Source organism: Podarcis pityusensis (genome assembly GCF_964106645.2).
Source record: "Podarcis pityusensis genome assembly, chromosome: 10".
Classification (NCBI taxonomy): domain Eukaryota; kingdom Metazoa; phylum Chordata; class Lepidosauria; order Squamata; family Lacertidae; genus Podarcis; species Podarcis pityusensis.
In genome coordinates, this window is record NC_138035.1 from 41,623,490 (window position 1) to 41,649,163 (window position 25,674).

The 25,674-nt window shown below is 41.1% G+C and overlaps 1 protein-coding gene and 1 long non-coding RNA gene across 13 annotated transcripts in view; both read left to right on the forward strand.

The window, feature by feature from the left end:
- PPFIA2 (PTPRF interacting protein alpha 2) overlaps window positions 1-25,674 on the forward strand; it is a 265,886-nt gene that overhangs the window by 171,605 nt on the left and 68,607 nt on the right. For 11 of the 12 annotated variants that reach the window (XM_080971449.1, XM_080971453.1, XM_080971456.1 and 8 more), the window contains 3 exons: window positions 5,361-5,525; window positions 8,720-8,794; window positions 20,821-20,937. In XM_080971449.1, the coding sequence (XP_080827575.1) occupies window positions 5,361-5,525; window positions 8,720-8,794; window positions 20,821-20,937 (357 nt within the window). Of the gene's footprint in view, window positions 1-5,360; window positions 5,526-8,719; window positions 8,795-18,323; window positions 18,422-20,820; window positions 20,938-25,674 lie in introns of those variants that run through there. The other variant, XM_080971452.1, reaches the window with a different exon arrangement.
- On the forward strand, window positions 22,096-24,070 carry LOC308457574. The gene is made up of 3 exons (XR_013977010.1): window positions 22,096-22,180; window positions 22,961-23,086; window positions 23,932-24,070. It is a non-coding gene; the product is annotated as an uncharacterized lncRNA (long non-coding RNA).

Sequence of the window (25,674 nt, forward strand, 5' to 3'; positions counted from 1 at the left end):
CCCATGGACTGCAGGAAGATCAAACCTATCCATTCTGAAGGAAATCAGCCCTGAGTGCTCACTGGAAGGACAGATCCTGAAGCTGAGGCTCCAATACTTTGGCCACCTCATGAGAAGAGAAGACTCTCTGGAAAAAAATCTGATGTTGGGTAAGATGGAGGGCACAAGGAGAAGGGGACGACAGAGGACGAGATGGTTGTACAGTGTTATAGAAGCGACCAACATGAATTTGATGAAACTGCGGGAGGCAGTGGAAGACAGGAGTGCCTGCTGTGCTCTGGTCCGAAGAGTCGGACACAACTAATCGACTAAACAATGACAACAACAATTGTGTAGTACTGCTGCCCTCCTGGATCCTCAACATCACCTGGATATGTATCCTGTCTCTGGCAGCAGTTTTATTCAGACATTCTGCACCCAGCCCCCTTGATGATGCTCCATGTTCTGGTTAGGTCTGGTTATTTGTGGGGCCTGCCTGGTGTTTTCACATGAGTAGAATGTGTGCTTTTATTTAAAATGCATCTCTGGGTTATTTGTGGGGCATAGGAATTTGTTAATTCCCCCCCCCCCCCAAAAATATATATATAGTCTGTCCCACCACACGGCCTGAGGGACGGTGGACCGGCCCACAGCTGGAAAAGGTTGCTGACCCCTGAACTTGATGATCCTCAGGGTCTCTTCCAACTCTATGATTAACTTAGGACCATTAATTTCAATGGATCTGCTCTGGGGAAAACTTAATTGGATACAATCTATAGGCTCTAGCAGAGTCTTGCCCAGTTTTTCCAGAAATTGTTAATATATATAATGGGAAACTCCTATATGTTCTTACCAAAGAGCCATTAAAAAATCTGCTATTCTATTAAAAAGCAAAACATACCATGCCATGTTCTGCAGTGAGAGAGATGCAAATATAGACATATTGGTTGCCAATAGACAACAGAACCCACACATAATTTGTTTTAAAGAAAACATAGCAAGAAAACGACTACATTGCCCTCTCACTTTTGGCAATACAAATGTTTTTGAACAATCTTTTTAAAGGGGGGTTTCAACTCTAAATGAATGTGCAATTAATAAGAAAAAGAATTACTGTGTGCTTTTATTAACGGTCAGTCTTTAAAAAAAGCACAATTAAAAATTTAAGTAGTGCTTTATGATTTCACTGAATAAGGATATCATTCCACCTTACAGCCATCTTACAAATTAAAAGCAGAAGCCTGCTGTATAAGTAAAATATGTCACAGCCATTCTTTCATACCTGGAAGATAGGCTAGGAAGCTGCTTTATACCAAGTCAGACCATTGGTCCATTTCACTCAGTACTGTCTACAATGATTGGCTGAAGTTGACCCAAGCCTTGGGCTGATTAAACAATCTATAGCCTTAAATGTTTATGACGGGTGCTGTGTTTTGCTGCTGCTGTTATGTATTTTGTGTTTTTTATACTGCAAACTGTCCTGTGATCTTTGGATGAAGGGCAAAATATAAATTAAATAAATAAAAATAGTCAGGTTCAGATTTTAAAAATAATAAAATGACAGTAAATAACCCTAAATATATGTAACTTGCCTTTTCCTATGCAAGACTAGAAAGACAGACTAGAATTAAGAATACACAAAGAAACATCACGCTGCTACATCCCAGTTAAGGGATTGTTATAATAGTTGCTTGTTCGCTCCTTTGTTCAACATGATGTCTAATTTAAATATTACAGTTCCTAGGTGATGGCTGCCGAAAAATCCTTACGCGAAAGTTTCTTACCCCATGTAGCAGTGCAAATGTATGCAGCATCCCCATACTGTTTCTAAAGATATGCACTGTTGACACAGAAATGCTGTATGTGTTCAGCACAACACACACGGCAAGAAGGTTTAAAGTGTTAAACATTATACAAAAAAAATGTGTTGGGCAGCTTTCCTGTTGGGGGGGTGGGGGGTTAGTCTCTTAAACTAGCCCTGACATCAATCTATCTGATGGCTGGTATCAAACAAATTCAAAACCAGCAGCCACCAACTTTAATTATACCAATGGGAACTTTTGGGTTTTTGAGAGAGTGCGATGGGCACTCCACCATCTATGGGCACTGCTCTCTTCCCTACCTTGGATGAGCCCCCAGAGAAAGCACAAAACATACTTCACTTTTTGAAGCAATCTTAGGTGAAAGTCAGATCCATTAAAGTTAACCTGAGCCTTGAAAAGACAATAAAAAATTAAAGAGGAAGTGGACAAGAGAATCAAGGGAGAAAAAGGTAACCTGCCTCACCATCTCATGACCAAAGGGGCAATGAGAAGGAGAGTTGAGAGGTTTTGTGGTGCCAGGGGGCACTGGCAGAGGAACAGGGGTGCGGGTGGAGTGCACTGTGCCGGCGGCATGATCCCGGTGGGGTGCCATCGCGGCTACACCCCCCACTGGGCACCACGCGCTGCAGGTGGCGCACCACTCCCCCAGGACACACACCACGCCCACACCTGCTCTCCGCCTCCCCGCCAGAGATTGAAGCTTCGCCACTACCAGGGGGAGACATTAAGGGTGCCATTACATCCACAAGCGCCAAGTTGGTAGTCCAACTTTGAACACTGTAATACAAAATTCATCTCTGGAGGTTAAATACAAAAGAGAATGCGCCATATATGATACAAGAACAGTAGATATTTGGTGAGCCTGGGTGTCTATAATTTTATGACATTTACTGTAGGGTACATAATATTTATAGAGAGCAGTGTTCTGACGTCAGATCAACATCATCCCTGGATAACATCTGCAAAAACACCACATAGTGTGTTTTGAATGCCTTTCCCACAATGTAGTTTCAGATTTGCTTTATATACAGTTAGATTCCACGACGCACACCTTTTGAAAAAGAAAATAGCTAAGTAATTATCCTCCTTTAAGGCAATATTTTTTGTTTTGTAGGTTCAGCATTAATTGTTGTTGTTGTTATTTAGTCATTTAGTCGTGTCCGACTCTTCGTGACCCCATGGACCAGAGCACGCCAGGCACTCCTGTCTTCCACTGCCTCCCGCAGTTTGTTCAAACTCATGCTGGTAGCTTCAAGAACACTGTCCAACCATCTCATCCTCTGTCGTCCCCTTCTCCTTGTGCCCTCCATCTTTTCCAGGGAGTCTTCTCTTCTTATGAGGTGGCCAAAGTATTGGAGCCTCAGCCTCAGGATCTGTCCTTCCAGTGAGCACTCAGGGCTGATTTCCTTAAGAATGGATAGGTTTGATCTTCTTGCAGTCCATGGGACTCTCAAGAGTCTCCTCCAGCACCATAATTCAAAAGCATCAATTCTTCAGCGATCAGCCTTCTTTATGGTCCAGCTTTCACTTCCATACATCACTACTGGGAAAACCATAGCTTTTACTATACGGACCTTTGTCGGCAAGGTGATGTTTCTGCTTTTTAAGATGCTATCCAGGTTTGTCATTGCTTTTTCCCCAAGAAGCAGGCGTCTTTTAATTTCGTGGCTGCTGTCACCATCTGCAGTGATCATGGAGCCCAAGAAAGTAAAATCTCTCACTGCCTCCATTTCTTGCCCTTCTCTTTGCCAGGAGGTGATGGGCCCAGTGGCCATGATCTTCGTTTTTTTGATGTTGAGCTTCAGACCATATTTTGCTTTCTCCTCTTTCACACCCTCATTAAGAGGTTCTTTAATTCCTCCTCACTTTCTGCAATCAATGTTGTGTCATCTGTATATCTGAGGCTGTTAATATTGGGCATAATGGGGTGTAAGGGAGCAACATATATTATGCCAGTAGAGAAAAACTCTCTATTGTTGCTTAAGATAAATATGCACCCTGGCACAAACATTTAACTGTCAGGAGCTGCTCACTTTCATAGGCCTTAAATTCTGTATGTATTTGTTAAATGTTTGAACAGACATGCAAGGGGAAGTGCGGGGAAGTGAATGGAATGGGAGGTGCAGGTTTGGATCCCTGCTGAGTCACGGAAGCTGACTCTGGGCTGAGTCGTATTTCTTACAGCATTGTTCTGAGATAGGAATTGTGAAGCCACTCAAAAATGTTGACAGACATAAATATCCCTTGACTCCATGTTTTCATTTATGCAGCGGAGCATTTTGTTTTCTACAACATAACAACCCTGCAGTGGAAAGTCTTTATTTTGACCTCTGTGTATGCATCTATAGCTGCAATTAATTTTTTTGTGGTGTGGGAAAAGTAAAGGATCCATTATTCACTTCTTGGAGTTAGTTCAGCGTAACACTATGATGTGCTGTGCTTGCTATAAAATAGCATAAGTGAGTGGGGCAGTGTTAAAGTAGTGTTGTGAGTTGTGGGGCAGGGGGGAGAGTAGGCTGTTTGCTGAGACCCTTCTAACCCCTGGATCCAGCAGCTGTTAAAATATAAGCCAGGCTAGCTTCCTGGTGAGGTGATAGCCTAGGTAATGGGCCATTAAGGAAACAAAGGAAATGGGTCTGTGCCTGATGAAAAATTGGGTGGACTCCCTCCCTCAACTGACCGGTAGTTAAAAAGAAATGGCCAGGGTTGAGAACTGCATGAGGTGAGCTAGAAGCTGGAAGAAAAGCTGCAGACTGGGAAGCCAGAGAGAGTCAGCACTTGATTTCTGTTTGAATCCAAGGCTGCGGCTATGGGGGAAGCAATAGGAGCAAACTGCAATCCAGGAAAAACCTGAGTTGCTGTTTGTTGCGCTTCAGCTTTAAATAGTGGGTTTTCACGGGGAAAGCTCTAGGGCAACAAAAAGAACACTCAGACATGGAGCTTTTCAGTATGGACCTATGCCTGGAAAGAGCAGGGCAAAAGGTGTGGATAAGCCCTCTCTTTATTCACCTCTCCTCAAGTCTGTTCCTGCAGCCATGAATGTGGGAAATACATTACAAATAGTTACAATAGGGAGTTTGTTACATGAGTGCTGGCATTGGATACAACCCCTTTTGATCAAATACAGAAACTCGAAATGTTAATGAAAAACGTTTGTTTGTTTTTTGCATATCTGTTCACGTTTTGAAATGCAGTTGTGCAACTAATTTCAGCATTGGTTACATACTGCACTGTGATTTGTTTCTTTAATCTGATGGTTTAAGTAGTTCCATTTAACAATATTTCAATGTCCTAAAATGTCTTAGTTTGGACACAACAAAGGTGAGTGGAACAATTTGCATGAGAGTTCAGTAGATATTAATCACATTTATACTTTATTCCCCTTTATGTTCTCTGCAATAATATCATGGAAAACTGCCAAACAGAGTCACCATAAACCTTCAAGAACGGTGAAACCTGCCTGTGTCATTATCATTTTGAACTAGAATTATGGTGCCGGTGACCTTCAGGTGAAAATGAGCTAACTTTCTTTTTATATATATATATTTAATCCAATAGCTGTTACTGGAACATTTGGAGTGCCTTGTTTCAAGACATGAAAGGTCGCTGAGAATGACAGTGGTGAAACGGCAAGCACAGTCCCCCTCAGGAGTCTCCAGTGAAGTCGAGGTTCTGAAAGCACTGAAATCGTTGTTTGAACACCACAAGGCTTTAGATGAGAAGGTAAAGTATGGGGAATCAGTTTACTGACTCAGCATATATTTCTTAAGCTTTGTCATGGATGCCTACACTAGACTAGAACCCTCATTCTCTTGGCATATGTAGCATAATAGTGTTTCCAGGGTGCCATTTTGTATTCTTCCAAGGTCACGACAGAGGCACCAGGCCTCACACCCTGAATGGTGGTGGTGATTTCCATGGGACTTATGCAGGGCCATGGGCCCTTCCAGGAAGTCAAACCCAGTCCATTCAGGCTAGTAGCATACTGTAAGTTGTTTATATTCCCTTTTAGGACCAGAGAGACGGCAGAGGGGAGCTGGAGATAGAGAGAAAATCTCTGGTGCTGTCCCCAAAGCAGGCATCAAGTTATTAAGCTGCATTAACCCATCCAAGTTGAACTAAATATTCTCACTACATTTAAAGCACATTTATACTACTTCATCAGTCATGGCTTCCCCTAAAGACCCAGGGAACTATAGTTTACAACTCACAGACTTATAATTCCCAGAACCCATTACAAACCACAGTTCCTATAATACTTTGTGGGAAGTTACGTACTTTAAATGTATGGTGTGGGTGTGACTGCCTGATCCAAAAATGTGCAGTCGTTTCAAACAATTAAAAAACCCATCATTCAACTGTATGGGAGGAAAGGAGGTGAGAGAGGAGAGGTTTAACCCAATCCTTGTTCCCCTTCGCAAGCAACTGATCAGCAGAATGTTAATATTTCTGAAAGGATCCCCATATTCATGTATGAATACAGGGGTACCTAGGCTTGCCATATGTCAGGAAAATTCCTGACATATCCTGGTTTTCTGGTGTAAAAATGGCATTGGAAGAATTTTGCCAAATCCACAAAATGTCAGGGGGAAACCCAGTTACAGTATATGGCAATGCGATGGAAAAAGCAGCAGAAACAGCTCCAAAACCTTAAAGTCACTATTTTGGGGAAATGTTTCCCCAAAGAAGCTCAACAATCTTGGTAGTTTCCTAAGAAAATCTCAACAACTTTGCAGGTGTCAGGAATTTTATTGTCTCTTATTTCCACTATGAGGATAACAGTCTCAGTTCCCCTACATTGCTTAAATGTGTCTATTCCTCCTCCTGTATTCATTAATAGTGTAATGGCCTGTCTTCTATTGAGTTAAAAGCCAAGACAGTGTTCATGAAAAACATAAAATTGTCTTGCAATACGTTGTCAACAGTTTGTGAGAATACCACCAGCAGCTGCAAGTGTGTGAACTGGCAGATTGTGCCCTGCATGGTGCCTGAGAGGGTTCACGCCTATGTGTTGATATGAATATGCACTAGAAACGATGCATCTGACATCCACTCAGAGATTTAAATTTTAAACACCGTGGGAAACCCCTAAACAATGGTATCTCACCCTAACAAAATTGTAAAATAAAAATAAAAACGGGATAGTGATTTATCAGGAGCAGGTACCAGGCAGCAGGGAGGGGCAGCTATGATAAATAAGGAAAGTCAAGGCATATGGGTCACTTGTCTATGGCCCTAGAAGCTGGCTTGTGTAGAGTGGTCTGTTTGTAGGGAACTATATTACCTTTAGGAGGAAATCCCACAGAGATTCATTACAGTCTAAATAGGGCAGTACGTATTGTGCCTGAATCACGCTCGCACCATATTTTGCATGCTTCTTCTAGGTGACGTGAAAATCATTTATTGTGCTTTTTTATCTGAAATGAAGCTTTGCAATTTAGCTGTGCATAGTAAGAGATGAGTAACCGAGGCCAATGCTATGCAAAGACATTTAAACAATATTTTAAATGTCCCTGGAAGTTTTTGGGTTTTCTGCTGAACTTAAGTTGTAGCTGGGACTTACATAATGGAGCATTACTAGCAGTAGTCTTTGGAGATTAGTATGGTTTATAGACTAATTTCACTTTACAGTATTTGAGACTGATAAAAAAAAAAACCATTAGGGAAGTGCTAACACCTTGTTTTCTCAAACTGCTTTAATTAATGAGAAATGAACTTGAACTTTCTGCAAGCAATTAATCAGAAACATCCTACGTATTGTACATTTTGTGTTTTGAACTCAGAATTGAAATTGAAGGATTTTCTCTGGCGGTTTGAGTGACACCAGGTATGTTACGAAGCAAGTGGTAAGCGTTGAATCTGCACTAAGGTGATTGCCTGCTTATTTCTGAGTGATTCACCAGACCTTCTGAACTGCTACAAACCTTCCAAAAGTGGATTGAATGCTGGTGCGTTGAATTATTGATCATAAATCCATCCGGCCCATGGAATCAGTCTGAGTGCAACATGCAGCAACAATGTAACCACAACTTCACTTGCAGATTCAGCACTCCCCAATTGCCCAGTAAGCCATGTCCCAACCAACTAATGGGATATGTCTGAAGGTTCATTGGTTATTCCTCCCTACCCAACCCAATAGAGATTTGGGGATCTGGGTATGTGGTGATGTTTCTTACATGACTAGTCAAGTTAACCATAGGCCATTATTCAACAAAGGCTTCTAGAGCAGACTGGTTCAGAATCTTGAAAGTTAAAAACAGTGGTACCTTGGTTCTCAAACTTAATCCATTTCGGAAGTCCATTCCAAAACCAAGACACTCTTTTCCATAGAAAGTAATGCAAAATCGACTAATCCATTCCAGACTTTTAAAAACAACCCCAAAAATTTAACATGAATTTTACTATCTAACGAGACCATTGATCCATAAAATGAAAGCAGTAAATAATGTACTGCAGTCACACAATCAATCAGTAGTTGAACTGGGTTCCACACAGTCACAAAAAAGAGCCACAAAAATGCAAAATAAATAGCAAAAACAGACAGACCTCAGCGTAACACTCAAAACAGAGCATGTTTTACTTTCAAAAAAAGTTTGCAAACCAGAACACTTACCTCTGGGTTTGCAGTGTTTGGGTTCCAAGTTGTTTGAGTACCAAAGCATTTGAGAACCAAGATACCACTGTATAGCAAATGGATGGACTCAATTTATGTGTGGGTGCAGCAGCTTCATATGGAGAAACTACCCAAGTCTCGCTAGAGCCCTGTCTTCCCCAGTTCCTTTTAGCCATAAAAACTGCATGGCAATACACCCAAGCCACACAATGGGGTATATGTGCCTCAAGTGCTCCCATCTATTTGTTATTTCAAGTTCTAGAGCACAAATAATTTGAATGGTACAATTTTCTTCTTCTTCTAGGTAAGGGAACGACTGAGGGTTTCTTTAGAAAGAGTCTCAGCACTTGAGGAGGAACTAGCAGCTGCTAATCAGGAGGTAAATACAGAACTTTTCTCTGTCTTGTATGGTGTAACTTTTTAATCATATCATTTTGTGGATTAACATTAGATTTACAACCTGTGTAGATACTGCTTTGGCTCTATTCTGAAAATTTAGGCAACCTTTAGGCAACCTTTTTAGGCTACTTTTAAAGGGGTATGATTTTTGTTTTTTTGTTTTTTCTGGGGAGGGGATTGCCTTAAGTTGCTAGAAGCCCACAGCATCGAAGATAGCAGGAAAGTTTAAAAACGAATTGTGATACTTATGTTACAATCGAAGAGCATGGGTTTATACAGCTCCTTTTTCAATACATTCACTGCAAAACTCTGTCTTCACTCACAAGGTGCTTCCTCCCCTCCCTCTATCAGCACCACCATACAGAATAACATCTTAGGACATTAAATTCGATGCTCATTTTTTGTCATAATCATGCAATTTCTCCCTCCTATTTTTGAAGATGGGAAGAATCATATGAACTGGACCTCCAGCCATTGTGGAGTGTTCAGTTCACACTGCTATCTACATGTAGCAGTGAGGGAGCAAGTTTGCTACTCCACTCTATGAGCAGGGATGCTGTCCCAGCAAATGTATGAACAAGAGCACTCCTCCGTTCCTGCTGTTTGCAAAATGGTCCTTTTACTGAAGTGTTTAAAAATTGTTTCTTTACTTGATTCCATGAGTACATACATTACGTCCTCTAACAGTGAACTCAGGTGCTAAGTACCACTAAAAGCTGAGCCAAAAATGGGGCTACTGAGAAATAAGAGGAAGGTCTCTGCAGGCTTGGGAGAATATTGAGGTTTGGAGAAGCACAACAAAGCATTTATTAAATAAATCAAGGGGGCAAAACACAATCTAATGAGAACTGAGCATGTTCAGTAGATGCAGAATGTTGAGTATCAGGTGGAGAAGAAAAGTGGAGAACAGAGGAGTGAGGAAAGTGGAATGCTCTGTTATGAAAGAATAGCTGGACAGGAGCACTCCTATTAAGAGGAAGGAGACACTGCAATATTCTGTTGAAAATCCCAGTTGTGTCTCCTCTCTAAGAAGTATTCCTGCCTAAGGTTCCAGCTAGCTATTCATTATATCTGGGCATTTCTCCTATTGTTCTCAGAGAGTTACTAATTGTTTAACCAAGGGAGGAATCCAGGCACAACAGAAATGAAGAGGCAAGAGTGGGGGAAAGCTACAAAAATTGCTGCTTACCAGTTTTACTATTTTTATCTTCCTCCACACCTGCAGTGTACTGATGATTTGAAATATATGTTAAAACAGTACCCTGCTGAGTATCCAATGTTTGAAGTCTATTCTGGCAAAGCTACTTGGTCTGCCTTTTTTGTGTGCAGTTAGATATTTTTTCTTCACAAAACTTTGATCCCTCATAACTGCCTCGGTGTATTTCTTAGCGTGGGATTTTCATTTCACCTTCCTGGATCATAATTACAGATTATATGTCACCAGTTTTTGTTAACAATAGGTATTGCAATAGTACTAGCAAGGAGCACAAACTTTATTAGTGAGTTTTAAAAATAATAATATAGTACTAAATATCTAAATATCTTCTACAGATCACAAGATTTGAGAGATATGAGATAGGACATTTATGTAGAGTTAGAAAATAATAATAACCCTCCCCCCCTTCAGTCCAGTTTAAAATTAATCCCGTAAAGCCTGATTAACTACCTGGACATGCAGGGAATGTCCAGCAATTAACCTATCTCTCCCCACAAAATTGCAATCTGGCTATTTAGGCCCCTTTTTGTCATGACCCCAGAGTCCAGCAGAGCAAGACTCTGAGTAAGAGGCTGTAGAGTCTCCAGCTAAGGAGCAAGACCTGGTCCAAGCTTCTAAGTCTCCTGCTGGAGATCAGGAGGCAACTAATCCTGTTACATATCATCTTGGGACATCCCAGAATGATCAAAATGAGCTCCAAGGAAAATGGGCACAGTTCCCTGAGGAACCTAGTGCCTCCCACTGTTCCTCACTGGATCAGCAATGCCAGGGATGTGCCAGGATGGAGGCTATGGAATTGAGGAGTCTTCATTTTTACTCCAGAATGTTGGCCATTTAAAGTAAATCCATCTAAAGTAATCCACAAGATAGTGGACCCTGAGAAGAGAGAGCCTGGGGGCAGGTTCTTAAAAAGACTCCGACTGCTCTCAAGCTTCATCAGGGCAAGTTACTCACTCAGAGCTATCCATGGTCCTGCAATGTCTGACCTGCCTTTCCATCTTCTCCAAGGAATCTGGCATCAGACCTAAATGTAACACATTTGTACAAACTAAACTATGTTACTGGGCACTGGTAAGAGCACACTATATCTTCCCAGTGCAATGTGGGTCCTCCTTGCCATCCGTCGCTCATTAGTTTGTTTATTGTTGTTTATTATTTATTTATTTATTTATTTATCTGCCTTGGTAGCTCAGTCACTAGAGCATGAGACTCTTAGGGTTGTGTGTTCAAGCCCCATGTTGGACAGAATATTCCTGCATTTCAGGGGATTGGACTAGATGATACTTGTCCCTTCCAACTCTACAATTCTATGATTCTATGACTATTATACCCTGCCTACTAAGTGAAGTTTTTGAAGTAGTTTCCAGTATGTTGAAAATACAGCACCAGATGTTAATTCCTTAACAGCCCAGAGGCCCCGCACCGGGCTGCTGTTGATGTTTCTCGCAAGTCTCCTCCATCCTCCAATGTTCTAGCTACTGCTCTGCAGCTGAATCTCCTTGCCAGGAATTAGTCCCAGATGTTAGTCCCTCACAAGTCAGATGTTAGCCCGGGTTTCTTCATTGGGCTGCTGCTAATGTCTACGTGTCAATGGGTGGTTTTGCTCTAAACCACTGAGCCTCTTGGGCTTGCCGATCAGAAGGTCAGCAGTTCGAATCCCCATGATGGGGTGAGCTTCCATTGCTCAGTCCAAGCTCCTGCCGACCTAGCAGTTCAAAAGCATGCCAGTGCAAGTAGATAAATGGGTACCACTGCGGCGGGAAGGTAGACAGCATTTCCGTGCGCTCTGGTTTCCATCACAGTGTTCCATTGCGCCAGAAGTTGTTTAGTCATGCTGGCCACATGACACTGAAAGCTGTCTGTGGACAAACACCAGCTCCCTCAGCCTCAAAGCAAGATGAGCGCCACATCCTATAGTCACCTTTGACTGGACGTAACCGTCCAGGGGTCCTTTACCTTTTTTCCCCCCTTTACGTGTCAGAGGAGGGGAGATAGTGTGAAAAAGTGCTTGTAGGTTCCCAAAAGACAGTGGCTGCTCCTGTTTGTGGGCAACTTATTCAGGATGGCTGGGCACTGTGGGAACTTCCAGGCATATATGTCAGGGAGAAACATTTGAGGAATCTGAGGGATGAGAAAATCCAAAGTTTTAGTAAGGCACTTGCATTTTTTGGGATGTGGGGAAGTCCTGTTCATCTCTACTTAAATACTTACTTTCCTTAAGTGTCACATACATTATATATAAACCACTTTGAGGTTTCATTACAATCAACTGGCATGTAAATGTTTGCAAAGCTAGCTTTCACTTTCAGAGCAAGATGATATTCAGGCGTGCTTCTCCTTCCTCTTCCATACAAATTCACCCACTCTTCTCATCAGCATTGCCTACATGGCATTATGCAGATGCTGACAGTAATGCTAATTGTGGTTACTTTTTACCTGGTTTTTAAATCAACTGCAGCCCTGGGTAAAAGTATCTGTGCTGTGGTACAGCTGGCAATTGTGTAGAATAAGTGGTTTTCACTGAGATTTCATTCCACGGTTCTTCTAGGAAGAGTGTCTGCTGGAACTCTATCTGAGATGGAATCCTTTGTTTTTAAAGAGCTGAAGTGGAGAGAAAGAAACCCATTTTGGGTAGAAAGGTGCTTTATAGCATCCTTTCACCTAAGAAGAGGATGAAAAGGGTTTTGTGGTTGCTGAAAGCAACATCCCAAACCAGTTTTTGAAACTCTGAAAGGCCTTTTCTTCTGCCTTTTGTTCCCTTAAAGTGCAACTTGCACTAGTGATAAATGCCATATAAAGCCGTCCTTACTGCAACGTAGCGTCTTCCTGTGGCTGAAAATATTTTGATTGCCTTTTCACAACACAGATGCCATATATGTGCTATTAAACGAATAACAGATCGAAGAAGTAGACCCCCTGCTGTTGAGAATGGGAAATCTTGAGTGATTCAGCATTCAAGCCATCTCTTCAGCCTTAACCTCAGCATTTAACCTAAGGTGTCTGCCCCCCACACATAATATTAAAGTAGTTTGTGGGGAATTTCTGCATGTTGGTTAACAGAATCAGATTTTTAAAAGGTTCTCTTGCTTTAGCTTCCTATCACATTGAAGCAGCACACATTAAACTGCAGGTTCTCATTAACACTGCATTCATTTGCATTGCAATTATGAAGGCAATGGAGGAAGCAGTTCAAACTTGTTGTGAAGCTTGAAATAGGAAGGGGGTCACAAATTTGACAAATACAGTATGTAAAGAAATAAACTTCACTGAACTTGGCATGTTCCATCACTGACTAAGAAAGTAGGCATTTGCAATTTTCCGGCAAGATGGTGTAGCCACAGCCTGTATACCATTGAGTTGCAATGCAATCTATCTGAGAAAATATTATACAGTAATACCTCCACGAACGTCCGCCCTCTTGACCGTCCATTTCGGCGAATGTCCACGGCAAACCCGGAAGTACCGGAACAGGTTACTTCCAGGTTTGCTGCTCGTGCATGCGCAGAAGTGCAAACTGCTCAGCACATGTGCGCAGAGCGGCACTTTGTTGAGTGTCCCTTTCATTGAGCGTCCCTTTCGTCGAGTGTCCAGGGCTCCAGAACGGATTCCGGACTCAAAACAAGGTACCACTGTACATGTTACTTTTGCATCAAATGTGGCATGTGGCCATTTAAGCATCGTATCAGCCTATCATTATGACCATAAGCTATCATTTGGCAAGTTGCCTCTCAACCAAAGAACAAAGGCAAGATATGTTCTATTCTGGCCCCAAGGTTGCCACCATAAATGGCATCCCATGGCAATTTCCAACCTAAAATATATAGAACATCTTATTGATATAAAAATCTTAGGTTTCAGTTCTGATCAATTTTCTTGAAAATCCAGTTGTCTTTGCACACATATTTAATAACAATAATGAATAATAATTTTATTATTTGTACCCTGTCCATCTGACTGGGCTGCCTCGACCACTCTGGGCAGCTTCCAGCACATACAGAAACATAATAAAACATCAAACATTAAAAACTTCCCTATACAGGGCTGCCTTCAGATGTCTTCTAAAAGTCAGGTGGTTTTTTATTTCCTTGACATCTGAAGGTAGAGCGTTCCACAGGGTGGATGCCATTACTAAGGAGGCCCTCTGCCTGGTCCCCTGTAACCTCACTTCTCGCAGTGAGGGAACCACCAGAAGGCCCTCAGAGGTGGATCCTCAGTGTCTGGTCTGAACAACGGAGATGGAGATGCTCCTTCAGGTATACAAGGCCAAGGCTGTTTAAATGTAAGATATCCCTGTTAGATACAAACAAAAGTAGGCTATTTATCTAAATAAAAATAATGTATATTTATTTAGATTTTAAAACCCCACCAATTCTAAATATATATCTTTTAAACTGAATGTGTAAGCAGGCACCCTATTTTAAGTGAGAAAGTGGTGACTAATCAGATTAGAAATGAATGAAACCACACTAGGAGCTGGAGAATTATTGTTATTATTCAGAAGGCTTGAGTATAATTTGTACCTAGAACTCAGGAGCAGAAATTGAGCAAGCAGGCTGTATCTTAAATGCCAAATATAATTTATTTGCATTTATTCTGTCTTCATTGTAGTCTTTGCTTACAGAATCATAACATTTTATCTTAGCTTATATCCAAGCACAACGTCACACTATGCTTTGTGCCGTGAATTTTGCATTGCAGTTCTCCAGTGAAGTCAGTTGTACCAAAATGCGTATACTTGCATAAAGTGTGCATATAAATGCATATATTAGTGGAAATAATATGCAGAAGCACATTATACATACAAACTGCATCCAAGCAAGTGTGTAGTAAGATAAATTTGCACTAAAATGCTGGTGAATTTTAATGAAGACTTTAAAAATAAAAGATGACAAACTGTTTTGGAAACATGGGGAACCAAACTTAAAATTGGGGGGGGGGGGGAATGAGAAACTGAGAGAAATCAAAATGGACAGATTTTCTTATCCCCAATTGTGACGTGTGAATGTGGTCATTTTGCATTGTTTGCTTAATACATGGTGGTCACAAAGCTGGCAAAATCTACATTTTTACATAAGCTTATCTTCCAAAGACAAAGGGGGATCCTTCTCATTCCAGCTTCCTCTCAAGATTTTGTTTGACTAGTATAGAATTGAACATATGTGGATAGATGCTTTCTCAATTATCTGTCTCTTCAATGCAGGATGGAGGTCTGACACAAGACATTTTATTTAGCATTAGCATCTGTGTAGAAGAAATCTGTTCCTAAGAAGGAAGCCTGATTTTGAATACTGTTTACTTCAGTGAAACAAATATAGTTTCCCACTAGATTTTTAATAGGATGTGGAACATCTGTTTGTAAATGTTAAAGTTGTTACAGTTTGTCAGGAAAACAAGCTTGAGTGATTAAAGGTTAAGAGAATTTGGTGCGGGAGGTGAGAATGAAACCATTGACAGGAAATGTTCTGTTATGCTAGAGTGCCATGCCAGGGCTTTCCTGGGGGGGGGGGGTGTCCTGCTTCAGGCTGCACATAGATGAGAGCAGCAAGACATCAACAGGGGCAATCTAAGATGTAAAGTCAAGTAGAAGTCAATAATAATAATAATAATAATAATAATAATAATAATGTTTCATTTATACCCCACCCATCTGGCTGGGTTGCCCAAGCCACTGTGGGCAGCTTCCAAGACATAAAAACATAATAAAACATTAAAATAAAACATTAATAGTAACAATCTGTCCAGTATAAAAGTCACGATAACTTTAAAATAACATATCAAACAAAGCAACATTCAACAATCCATCCGAATCTAATAGTAAACAGTAAAATTAAACATCAGCAAATAATATAATTAAACAGTTCAACCACAATAAAGAATTACCAAATATAATCAATAAAAGTAACAACAAATCACAATGCATAAAATACACAAAACATACAAAACCATGTAAAACAGTAGGGGCCAAACTTGGTCCTCCAGCTGTTTTTGGAATCTGAAAAGGGAAAGTCAGATTGCCAGTTTCCCTGAGGGCCCTGGGTGCTTAACACACAGTATTCCTCTAAGAGCTCTAGGTCAGCCTTGACCCAGAATACCTGAAGGAGCGTCTCCACCCCCATCATTCTGCCTGGACAGTGAGGTTCAGCTTCAAGGGCCTTCTGGTGGTTCCCTCACTGTGAGAAGTGAAGTTACAGGGAACCAGGCAGAGGGCCTTCTCAGTAGTGGCGCCCACCCTGTGGAACACTCTCCCATCAGATGTCAAGGAAATAAACAACTATCTGACTTTTAGAAGACACCTGAAGGCAGCCCTGTTTAGGGAAGCTTTTAATATTTGCTGAATCCTTGTATTTTAATATTCTGCTGGAATTATTATTATTATCCTCCAAAGAATAGCCTTCCAACCGGGGGCATGACTGGGAGATGTGGGGCCCCATTGGCTTCATCCCCTCCCTGACGCCTTCTCTTCATGAGGATGGTACCCCCAATTTTTTTGTTCTGCCACTAAAATTTAGCAGTAGCAGTGCCAGGAATGCCTCATGTTCTAGGAAGGGAGGTGATGGCGAGCCTCACTGGGTGGGCAGGAAGTGGCAGGGCTGTTGGCTGTGGCTGCAGGTGCCAAGCACAGTCCCTGCCCCCACCCCCTGCAAAGAACCCACAGGGCATAGCGTGGCTGCCACTATTTGCTTTTCCCAGAGACACCATTTTGCAGAGCAAATACTTGTACTTTTGGTTTTCCTTTAAATAAGAAGAAAAGCATATTTTTGCCCCAAGAAAAAAAGAACTGCAAATTAACAGGAGAGATGAGATAAGGTGTTTTCAAATGTTATACAGACCTGACAAACCTTCTCTGAAAATAGACCTTGACCTCTTTACATTTTTACTATACTGTTAATTAAATTAAGCCCTTTTAGTACATCCTAGACAAGTGATTGAATTGGAAGCAAATTCCAATCAAGATAATTAGACATAATTTAATCCGTTTTTGCTGACTGATGTTTTTAAATGGAAGGAACATTAAAAAAAAAACAACAGCATTGGATTTACCTTGGATAGGAAGCCGATCTATATCATTGCCATGTCTGCTTTTAATAATCAACCACCACTGCATGTAATTTCTTTTATTTATTTCTGTTCCATAAAGTAAATGCATAATGCATAATGCAGAGACTGAAATCTTTATTATAATGAAAGAGGAAAGACCTTGGTTTGGGGAATAGGCTTTTTCTCTTTCATCCAGCTCATCAGGGGTCACACTACTTTGGCCCAACCACTAATCTTTACTCCGTCCCCTGTCCCCCCCAACCTCAGGTGTAAAGCAGATGGGTGTGGCTTGTCCATAACAGCTTTATGGGCTAAATGGACTGGCCCAGAGTTTACCCACCCTCTCTAACAGCATTATATTTTCTTTCCATTTCCCTCCATTTTTGCATTTTGATAGTTTCTTTTATTTTTTGGCTAAGGCTTAAGGAAGTTCTCATATTTGGCCTCCTGATGAAAGAACAGGTTGGTGCCTGATAAATTTTCCTTAAAGGCATATTTCGCTCTGCCGGTGTTGTGTTTCAGCACGGGCCAGCAAGTATAATTCAGAGACACAAGTATACGCACAGACATCAACCTGGATTTCTGTTTTCAAGTCTGGACCATGATATCCTCTGGAAATTAAGTTAATGGAAACACATCAGTTTAATTTAGGGGTCCAATAGGTAGGTGTTGGTTATGCCCATTGTAGCTTTTATTTCTATGACTCTTAAGATAAATGATCTGTATTCCAGGTGGGTGTAAAACGAATGTGAACCTTTTCCTATTAATTTCTGTTTCTGTTTCGGAGGAAATGAAATGGAAGTGTGTTTTTGTTACTTAGCTCAGAATTACATTATGTCTGCATCAGAGCAGAAGGTCTCTGTTCCATTTCATAGATCCGCCACGAAGTCTAATGATGATTTCTACAGCCTCTGATTCTTAGTTGAGCAATGTGACCAGTCTGGGTAGATCTTCACCCTGCTGTGCAACATTTAAGCAACCCACTGTTGTTGTTTTTACTTTATTAATCCTTTCAGCTGTGAAATGGTTGCATTTAATGGCATGTTACATTATGAATGTATTGTGTCCAATTTATGTCTCTTTTAGATTTATTTCTGCTTTGGATAAAAAGCAATAAAGACAGTTTATAAATAAATAACATGTATCATTACTATCGGAATTTCATGCTCACCAAAATGAATAAGAGCTCATCTGGCATAGATTGCTTTACCATTTCCCAGTATTATTATTATTATTATTTTACTGTCATCATTGCAGCTAAAATGCCTAGACACACTTTGTGATCAAAATTGAGGCAGTGATTCAGCACAATTCAAACATTGCCCTTTATTGTCTTTCTGTATCCTTTATAACGTGAGTATTTCCTTATCTAGAAAAAGAAAGGGTACAAGGAGCTTCTTTACAGTTAGATCTAAATTGTGTATGACAGCAACAGTGTGGACATCACTTTCCCCACTTCTGTCCCCTCATCCCAGTAAGTGTGATGTGTAATGTGACATTTTGATACTCTACTTTCCCCCACCTCCCTTCCCCCTCATTGGCTGCCACGTGCAGGGGTTCAGGATCAATTAGGTTGTGTCACACAAGTTGCTTACTTAGATGTTGGCAGGGAGTTTTGAGTTGGCAGATGCTACAGCCCTTTTCAGGTATGTCAACCATGATGGCACTATGTGAGTGTAAAAGGGATTCAGGCAGTGCTTTTTTCTGTGGGGGGGGGGGGGGACAGGGGTACACATACCCCTAAACATTTTGTGAATCTAGAAGAGAAATTTAAAAACTTTTTAAAAAAATTAGTTTATTCTCTAGCATGGTGAATCATCAGTTCCACCCCCAATTGGCTGTCTTTTGTCCATTTACTGTATTTATTTTTCCTGATTTTCCTGATTGGTGGTTTTCTTGAGTCAAAATGAGAGTACCCCTAAATATTTTTTTAGGGGGGAAAAGGACTGGATTCAGGGCTATGCCTTTTAGCCTGATGACTCAAGCCAGCTACCCTGTATTCTGCTATAACTGCTGCAGTGGAGAGCCGTTTTTAAACATATCCTCAATTGTGCAAGGAACCCCCCAAAGTGGACAAGGCTCCCTATCCCAAAAGTTATCTGAGAATATGGAAAGACAACAGTGAGGGAAGGCATGGCCCCACAGCCTATTTCAGCTGGGTTTGCTGCTTTGTGGTTGTAATGTACAGTGGTACCTCGGGTTACATATGCTTCAGGTTACAGACGCTTCAGGTTACAGACTCCGCTAACCCAGAAATATTACCTTGGGTTAAGAACTTTGCTTCAGGATGAGAACAGAAATTGCACAGCGGTGGTACAGCGGCAGTGGGAGACCCCATTAGCTAAAGTGGTACCTCAGGTTAAGAACTGTTTCAGGTTCAGAACAGACCTCTAGAACAAATTAAGTTCTTAACCTGAGGTACCACTGTATGAAGAAGGCATATGTGTCCCATAGCATAACCCAGTACTGCTCTTCTAACCCAATAAGGATGTGTCCCAAATGGTAGAAATCAATGGATGTTATTGCTTCATCACCCCCACTGCACAGTTAAATACAATTTTTGAAAAATATAGAGCTATTTTGGAAAGTGAAGTTCTGTTTTGGAAATTGAAGTTAGAAACAACCTTGTGTAAAACTTGTACTGAGTGATCTTGCTGATCTGAGTGTCTATGAGATCAAACTATTTCAATCTACATATGCTACTTTCCTCTGAGTATCAGTCTTACGAACAGAAATTGGGATGCTGAAGTAAAACCATGCTGGCTTCTGTGCTTTTTGAGGGGTGTGTTCTCTACAGGGCTGTCTTAAGTATATGCGTCGCCAGGGTGCAAAGATCTGCCTGGCGCCTCCTCCCCAGGTTGCCCAGTCCCAGGCGTGCAGGAGGACGGAGCCAGACGGCCGCCTCAGCTTCTTGCTGGCTCGGTCACCCCCAAACTCCTGGCGCAGAGCCACCCGCAGCAGAAGAGCCCACTGCAGCGCTCCGACCGACGGGCGGGCTCTTCCCCAGACTGGCCCCGGAGTCTCAGCCTGGCGCCCCTGAGAGCCCGGTGGCCGGGTGCCCTGCACCCTTAGCACCTATGGATAAGATGGCCCCGGTTCTGTAGTACTGTAAAGTGCAGTATCATTAACAATTTTGCTGATAAACCTATTAGGCTGATGGTGTGCTCTAGTCTCTTAAAGGGTTTGATTTCATCTTTTTCCTTTACAAAGCATAGCTGTGTGGGAAGGGGGTGTGTGTCCTCAGGATTATGGTACAGAGAAGATGAGTTACCCCTTTTTGCTCTCTTTTCCTTTTGGAAACGGCCCCTCGATGCAAATGTTTTCCCCAATTGATAAAACTTATTGTTAAAAACTCTCCCTGACCATGGTCTTGATCCATATCAGCTCCCCCACCGACTGTGGGTGCATTTTAACAGAGGAAAAATATGTTGCAAGTTCCAATCATGGAACTGCTGCATCACGCTTAGTTTGACCTTTCATAATCATGTAAACTAGTTCTTTCAAATGCATAGCTGATAAAGGCTTGAAGGAGGATATAAAATGATAGCATTTAAGAGTGATGAAGAAAGATGATAACAAGAGATACCATCTTTAAAGATTTTTCCACATTTAGATTGATAGCATATTGACACAATGTAAAGAATAATGTTAAATTATTGTCACATTACTGCTTAAAATGCTGTGTATTTATGCTCAAGAAATGAAATTCTTACTTGCTGTTTGTTCTGACCTTAATCTTAATTCTTTTCTAGATTCTAGCTTTGCGTGAACAAAATGCACACATTCAAAGGAAAATGGCATCAGGAGAGGGTCCTACTGACTCAGAGCTTATCAAAGGAATGGAGCCTGGACAAAAAGTTCATGAAAAGGTATAAAGTAACATCTTCCCTTTGAGAGTCTTCGTCATTTGAAAAGTTCAAATCAAAGCCCACTGCTCTAAGCTCCCAAATCCATTTCTGCCTTCTAAGATGAACTTAATGTGATGAATAAAACCTGGCACCTATGCAAGATGAGTCGCTAGTGTATTCTGAATCAATGCCTTGAGCAGTCTCTTTTGTTTATGTCCTCCTACAGAAATTAAAGCTGCTTCTTTCTAATTAAGATAGTAGTGAAGAAGTTTCGTACAGCATCTGATTGCATGGCGAGGCCCCGAGCCCCACCCCATTTCTTTGATAATGAAACACACACACACCAATATTTTGGGTTAATGGGATAAATAAGGCCACAACTTTATTGATTACAGATGTGAGCGGTATTGGCTTAGGCATTGGAACTGAACTGACTATATCTGACTCCTGCCGGTCATGCAGGTAGTCTCATAAGGGTAAACTATCAGTAGGGGGAGCCCTGTTGATGTACATCAACTGCAAGTTCCCCCAGGCATGGCCCTAGCCCTTACCTGGGCTTTGGACAGGAACCACACACCCAGATCCCTGTAACAGAATACCCTTAAAGAGGAGGGGCAGGTGAAGGCCACAACCTCCCCTCCCATAAACCAGGTTTACCAATGCCTAACCGCCAAACCTTTCTAGGTTTTGACGATTACTACAAGGCAGACGAAAACCACATGACTGGTGCCAATTTGCCAAGTGGGAAAATTCCTACCTGGCCCCCTCAACAGGTGACCAACTGTGGTCCATAGCAAGGCCAAGATGATGAACGCATGAAAACAGGGCGGGAGGGCGGGAGATCCGACGCAGGAGGAGAAGAGGAGACTGAGCCCTGGCCGCGCGGATGTTTAAATCAGGTAAACCACACCCCTGGTCGACCAGATTGGTCAGCCATGGGGTGTGATGCAGCCGGGACTCCCAATGACGCGGGCGGCATTGCCACGCCCACCCCCACCCCTGCTGTACACGGGAAGTGCTTGTGGCCAGCTTGCAACTCTGCCCTCCTGGGAAGGTGAGTGGTTCTATAGGAACTTCATGTATAAATGAACTTCATGACCTCATTAAGCTACAGAACGGATCTATTGTGATCCAAGCGCTGAGGCTGCAAACCATTTCGATATTCTAAAGTTAGTGCTAGGAAAATCAGCCTTAACGTGTGGGGTTTGGAAACGGTCCCTCAAAAGAGTTCTGCCAGTATGCCTTAAACTGAAGCTTTTTAGCAGTAGGTCTAATACAACATCAATGTGTGAGATTTTCAGCTGTTCTTTATTCCAAACATATTTTTAAAAATAAATAAATATTTCTTAGCAGCCGAAAGACAATTTTAACATTCCTCACAAGCAAATCTAGGGATGGAAGGTGATTGAAACCATTCTACTTGCGCTTCTTATAGTGGTGATGTAAAAAATAAATAATCAAAGGTGTTTTGTAGCAGCTTGTCATCTTAGCAGCTTCTACTGCCTTTTGAAACTTTCTAGTTTCACTTTTGATACCCACTTCTTGTCATGTGTAGATAATTTATGGTACATGAATGGAGCTCTTCAACCGGGGGGAAATCTCTTTTTCAAGTTGATCATCTGCATATTTTTATGCAAGGAAGTTACAGAATTGTTTCCAGCATTAGTGTTTCTGTGTTAATACCATGCAATACTTTGAAACGATGACAAAGAACTGTGGAGTCTTTCTCTGAAAGACAGTGCAAGGCAGTTCAGGGAAGAGACATATAGGGAGCTATCACTGACCTTCAGAGGTTGATTATAACTTGGAGAAAATTTGCTTCAAGGAATTGATGCAATAATTTTGTGGTTTATTAAATATAGTCATTATGCTTGATGTGTAAAACATAGGTCAAAGGCTTGATCCTTGCCCTCCGAGGATTTACATTCTCAACTAGAAAATCAATACAATTCTAGCCCAAAATGTAGCTGTTCATAACAATATGGTTTAGTCTAAGAAGCAACGCATACACTGCCTGTGTTTTTGAATTCTTTACTTCGTTCAGTGGATGGTTATTGATAGACTTTACTGAAAAACTATGTGTGCATGGAATTTGATCAAAACATCTACTTGTTTGGCACATAAGATTGGCAAAAGGACTTACAAGGAATGCAAAATGGACAAAGGAGAGGTAAGGAGTCCCAGGTGTAATAGGCATTGGGTGGGGAGAGGATGAAAGCATCTGAGAATTATTTTGAAAAGTTACATCTGAAGCAATAATGTGAAAGTCCACAGAGAGATGTGTGTGGAATGAGATGTGTAGCTGTCTTGATAGGTGTGTTGTGAATTGTGGGCAAGGAAAAAATATAATGTGGTCTAGTAATACATTTTTAAGCTTAGTAATTATTGTGGACTGTAGAGAAGACTGGAATGATTTATTTAGTCGCACAATCTTACCACCTTGGGAAGGGCTGTGGCTCAGTGGGTAGAGCATCTGCTTTGCATGCAGAAGTTTCCAGGTTCAGTCCTTACCATATCCTGGTAGAGCTGGGAGAGAGCACAGTCTGAAATCCTGAAGAGCTGCTGAGCTAGATAAAGTAAAGATCTGGCTCAATACAAGGCAGTTTTTCTATTTTCTATTCATGATGCTTTGTCATCTCTGCACTCTTCAGTTTGGAAGACAAGTGGTGTTGGTTTATGTGCTTTAAGACAAAAAGGATAATTGTATTTCATTTTCATTTTGGTTGGCTTGCAGTGTTTCTCTTGTTAGCCACCTAAAACTCTTAAATTAGAGAGCGAATAATATTTTACTTTCTGGATCGCTGTTCCAGGAACAGGAGATGTAGCCCCAGTTTGGTTGGGTGTTTTATAATGTTCACATTTACACATGTTAAAGGTTAAATAGATTGAGATATTAGCCTCAAGGCCATAATGCCAGGCTGTTGAAGAATTAAATGTTTATCCAACAAAATAAAATAAAAAGTACATGATTATAAAATAGTGGAAAGTTCATTAACACCATGTCTCCTGATGCAGATGGTATTTGCAAGTTTTAAGTTTTGAGAATCTTAGCAGGAATATGAGAATCCAGAGATGGGGGAATAACTAAGAACCTCTGGAGAACTGAACATAAATAATGCATCCCAGTCTTATGATCACTTAAATCTTATTTCCAGCTCAGGTAAGCATGCATGGTATTGCAGCCCTAATATTATGGCAGCTTTATTCACTTTTATTCACACTGTAAAGCATTGCCAAGTCATAAATGTGTTTAAACAAATTTAGGAAGTATAGTCATATGCAAGAAAATACAGATCAGAAACTACAGACAAATAGAAAAGTCAGTCTTGCAATTCATGAACCTGAAATATCACTGCTTTATCCTCATCTAGAATCTAGAATTTTTTGCCCATTACATTGCTAATATCTGCAATTCCTCCCTCTCTCTGCCCTGGCATGTTTAATTTTAATTTCTTAGTATCCAATGACATTCCTGCTCATTTTGATAGGTAATTGGGGGCCGTAAAAGAAATTTTGGCTATATACGTCCATATATTGAGCCTCCATCTGATTGCAGATACATTGTCTATTAGACACTAGTTTGCAGTTGCTGCTGTGTTTTGATCTAGGGAGAGAGGGGAGAAATAGCACATTATCGGTGTGACTTTCCTTTTCTGGCAATTTAGGAAGGGAAGACCATGATCATGCTTTCCTCTTCTTCTCTTCTCTTACAAACCAGTCTCAGTTTGATAGCGTGTGCTGGTTGTTTCCCCCCTGGACCTCTTCCACATTTAATCTCCATTGTGCTTTGTGGCACAAGTTCCCACAGGGTATTTTTGAACTTTGATTTTCTCCATGGCCTGCCTGCTTTGTTGTAGCTAATACCATCACTGATATCAGATTTGCTTGATAACACTTTCATCTCTCTCTTTCTCCCCCGGGCTATTACTACTATATTTGGACAGCTATTAAAGCTCTTTTCCAACAAAGAACTCGGCTGCGCTTCCACCATATATGGGTGCTGATTTCAGAGATGCACCACATTCTTGAGACTTGCTGCTGCTTTTTAGGGTGGCTTAGGAAGGGGGGAAAGTTGGCACAATGAAAGTGGCTCCCTTTTCCCTTTTTAAGCATTTAACCAGCAAAATTCTTGTCAGTATGATGAGTGGGAGTGGGTAGTAATATGAAGCCCACAAATCGCCCTACCCAAAGTGGTACACATATTTATGACACACAGCTGGCATTTCTCTGTGTAGGCAATGCCTAACTTCCTAACAATGCTACTCTTTTCATAAAAGTTTACTCTTTTTTTCTGTTTTTATCAATCATACCATTTTAAATTGTGTTGTTATAAGCTGCCTTGCACATTTCCTGGAAAGGCAGTATATGAATATTAAAATAAATAAATCCATAACATGCTGATACAGCATAAATAGTGGCCTGTAATCTTCTCAAGGTGAGGTCTTCGTATAACTCTTTGACTGGGACCACGTGTGCTGTAGATTGTTACAGTAAAGTCTTGTGAGAGTAAAATTGCCTTTACCACTTCAAATTGCAACCAGAGGAATGAATACACACATACACATAAACACACAAACACACACAGTCACATATGAGCTGTTAACATGCCTAATAACCACCCATTGTGCACCAGGAGAATGTGCACATATTCCTTCCATGAAGAAAACAATGTGCACATTACAAAATATGAATTTTATCAAAGTAATTGTTGAACTGAAATACAATTAAGAAGAAGTATATTAATAGTGAAATACAATT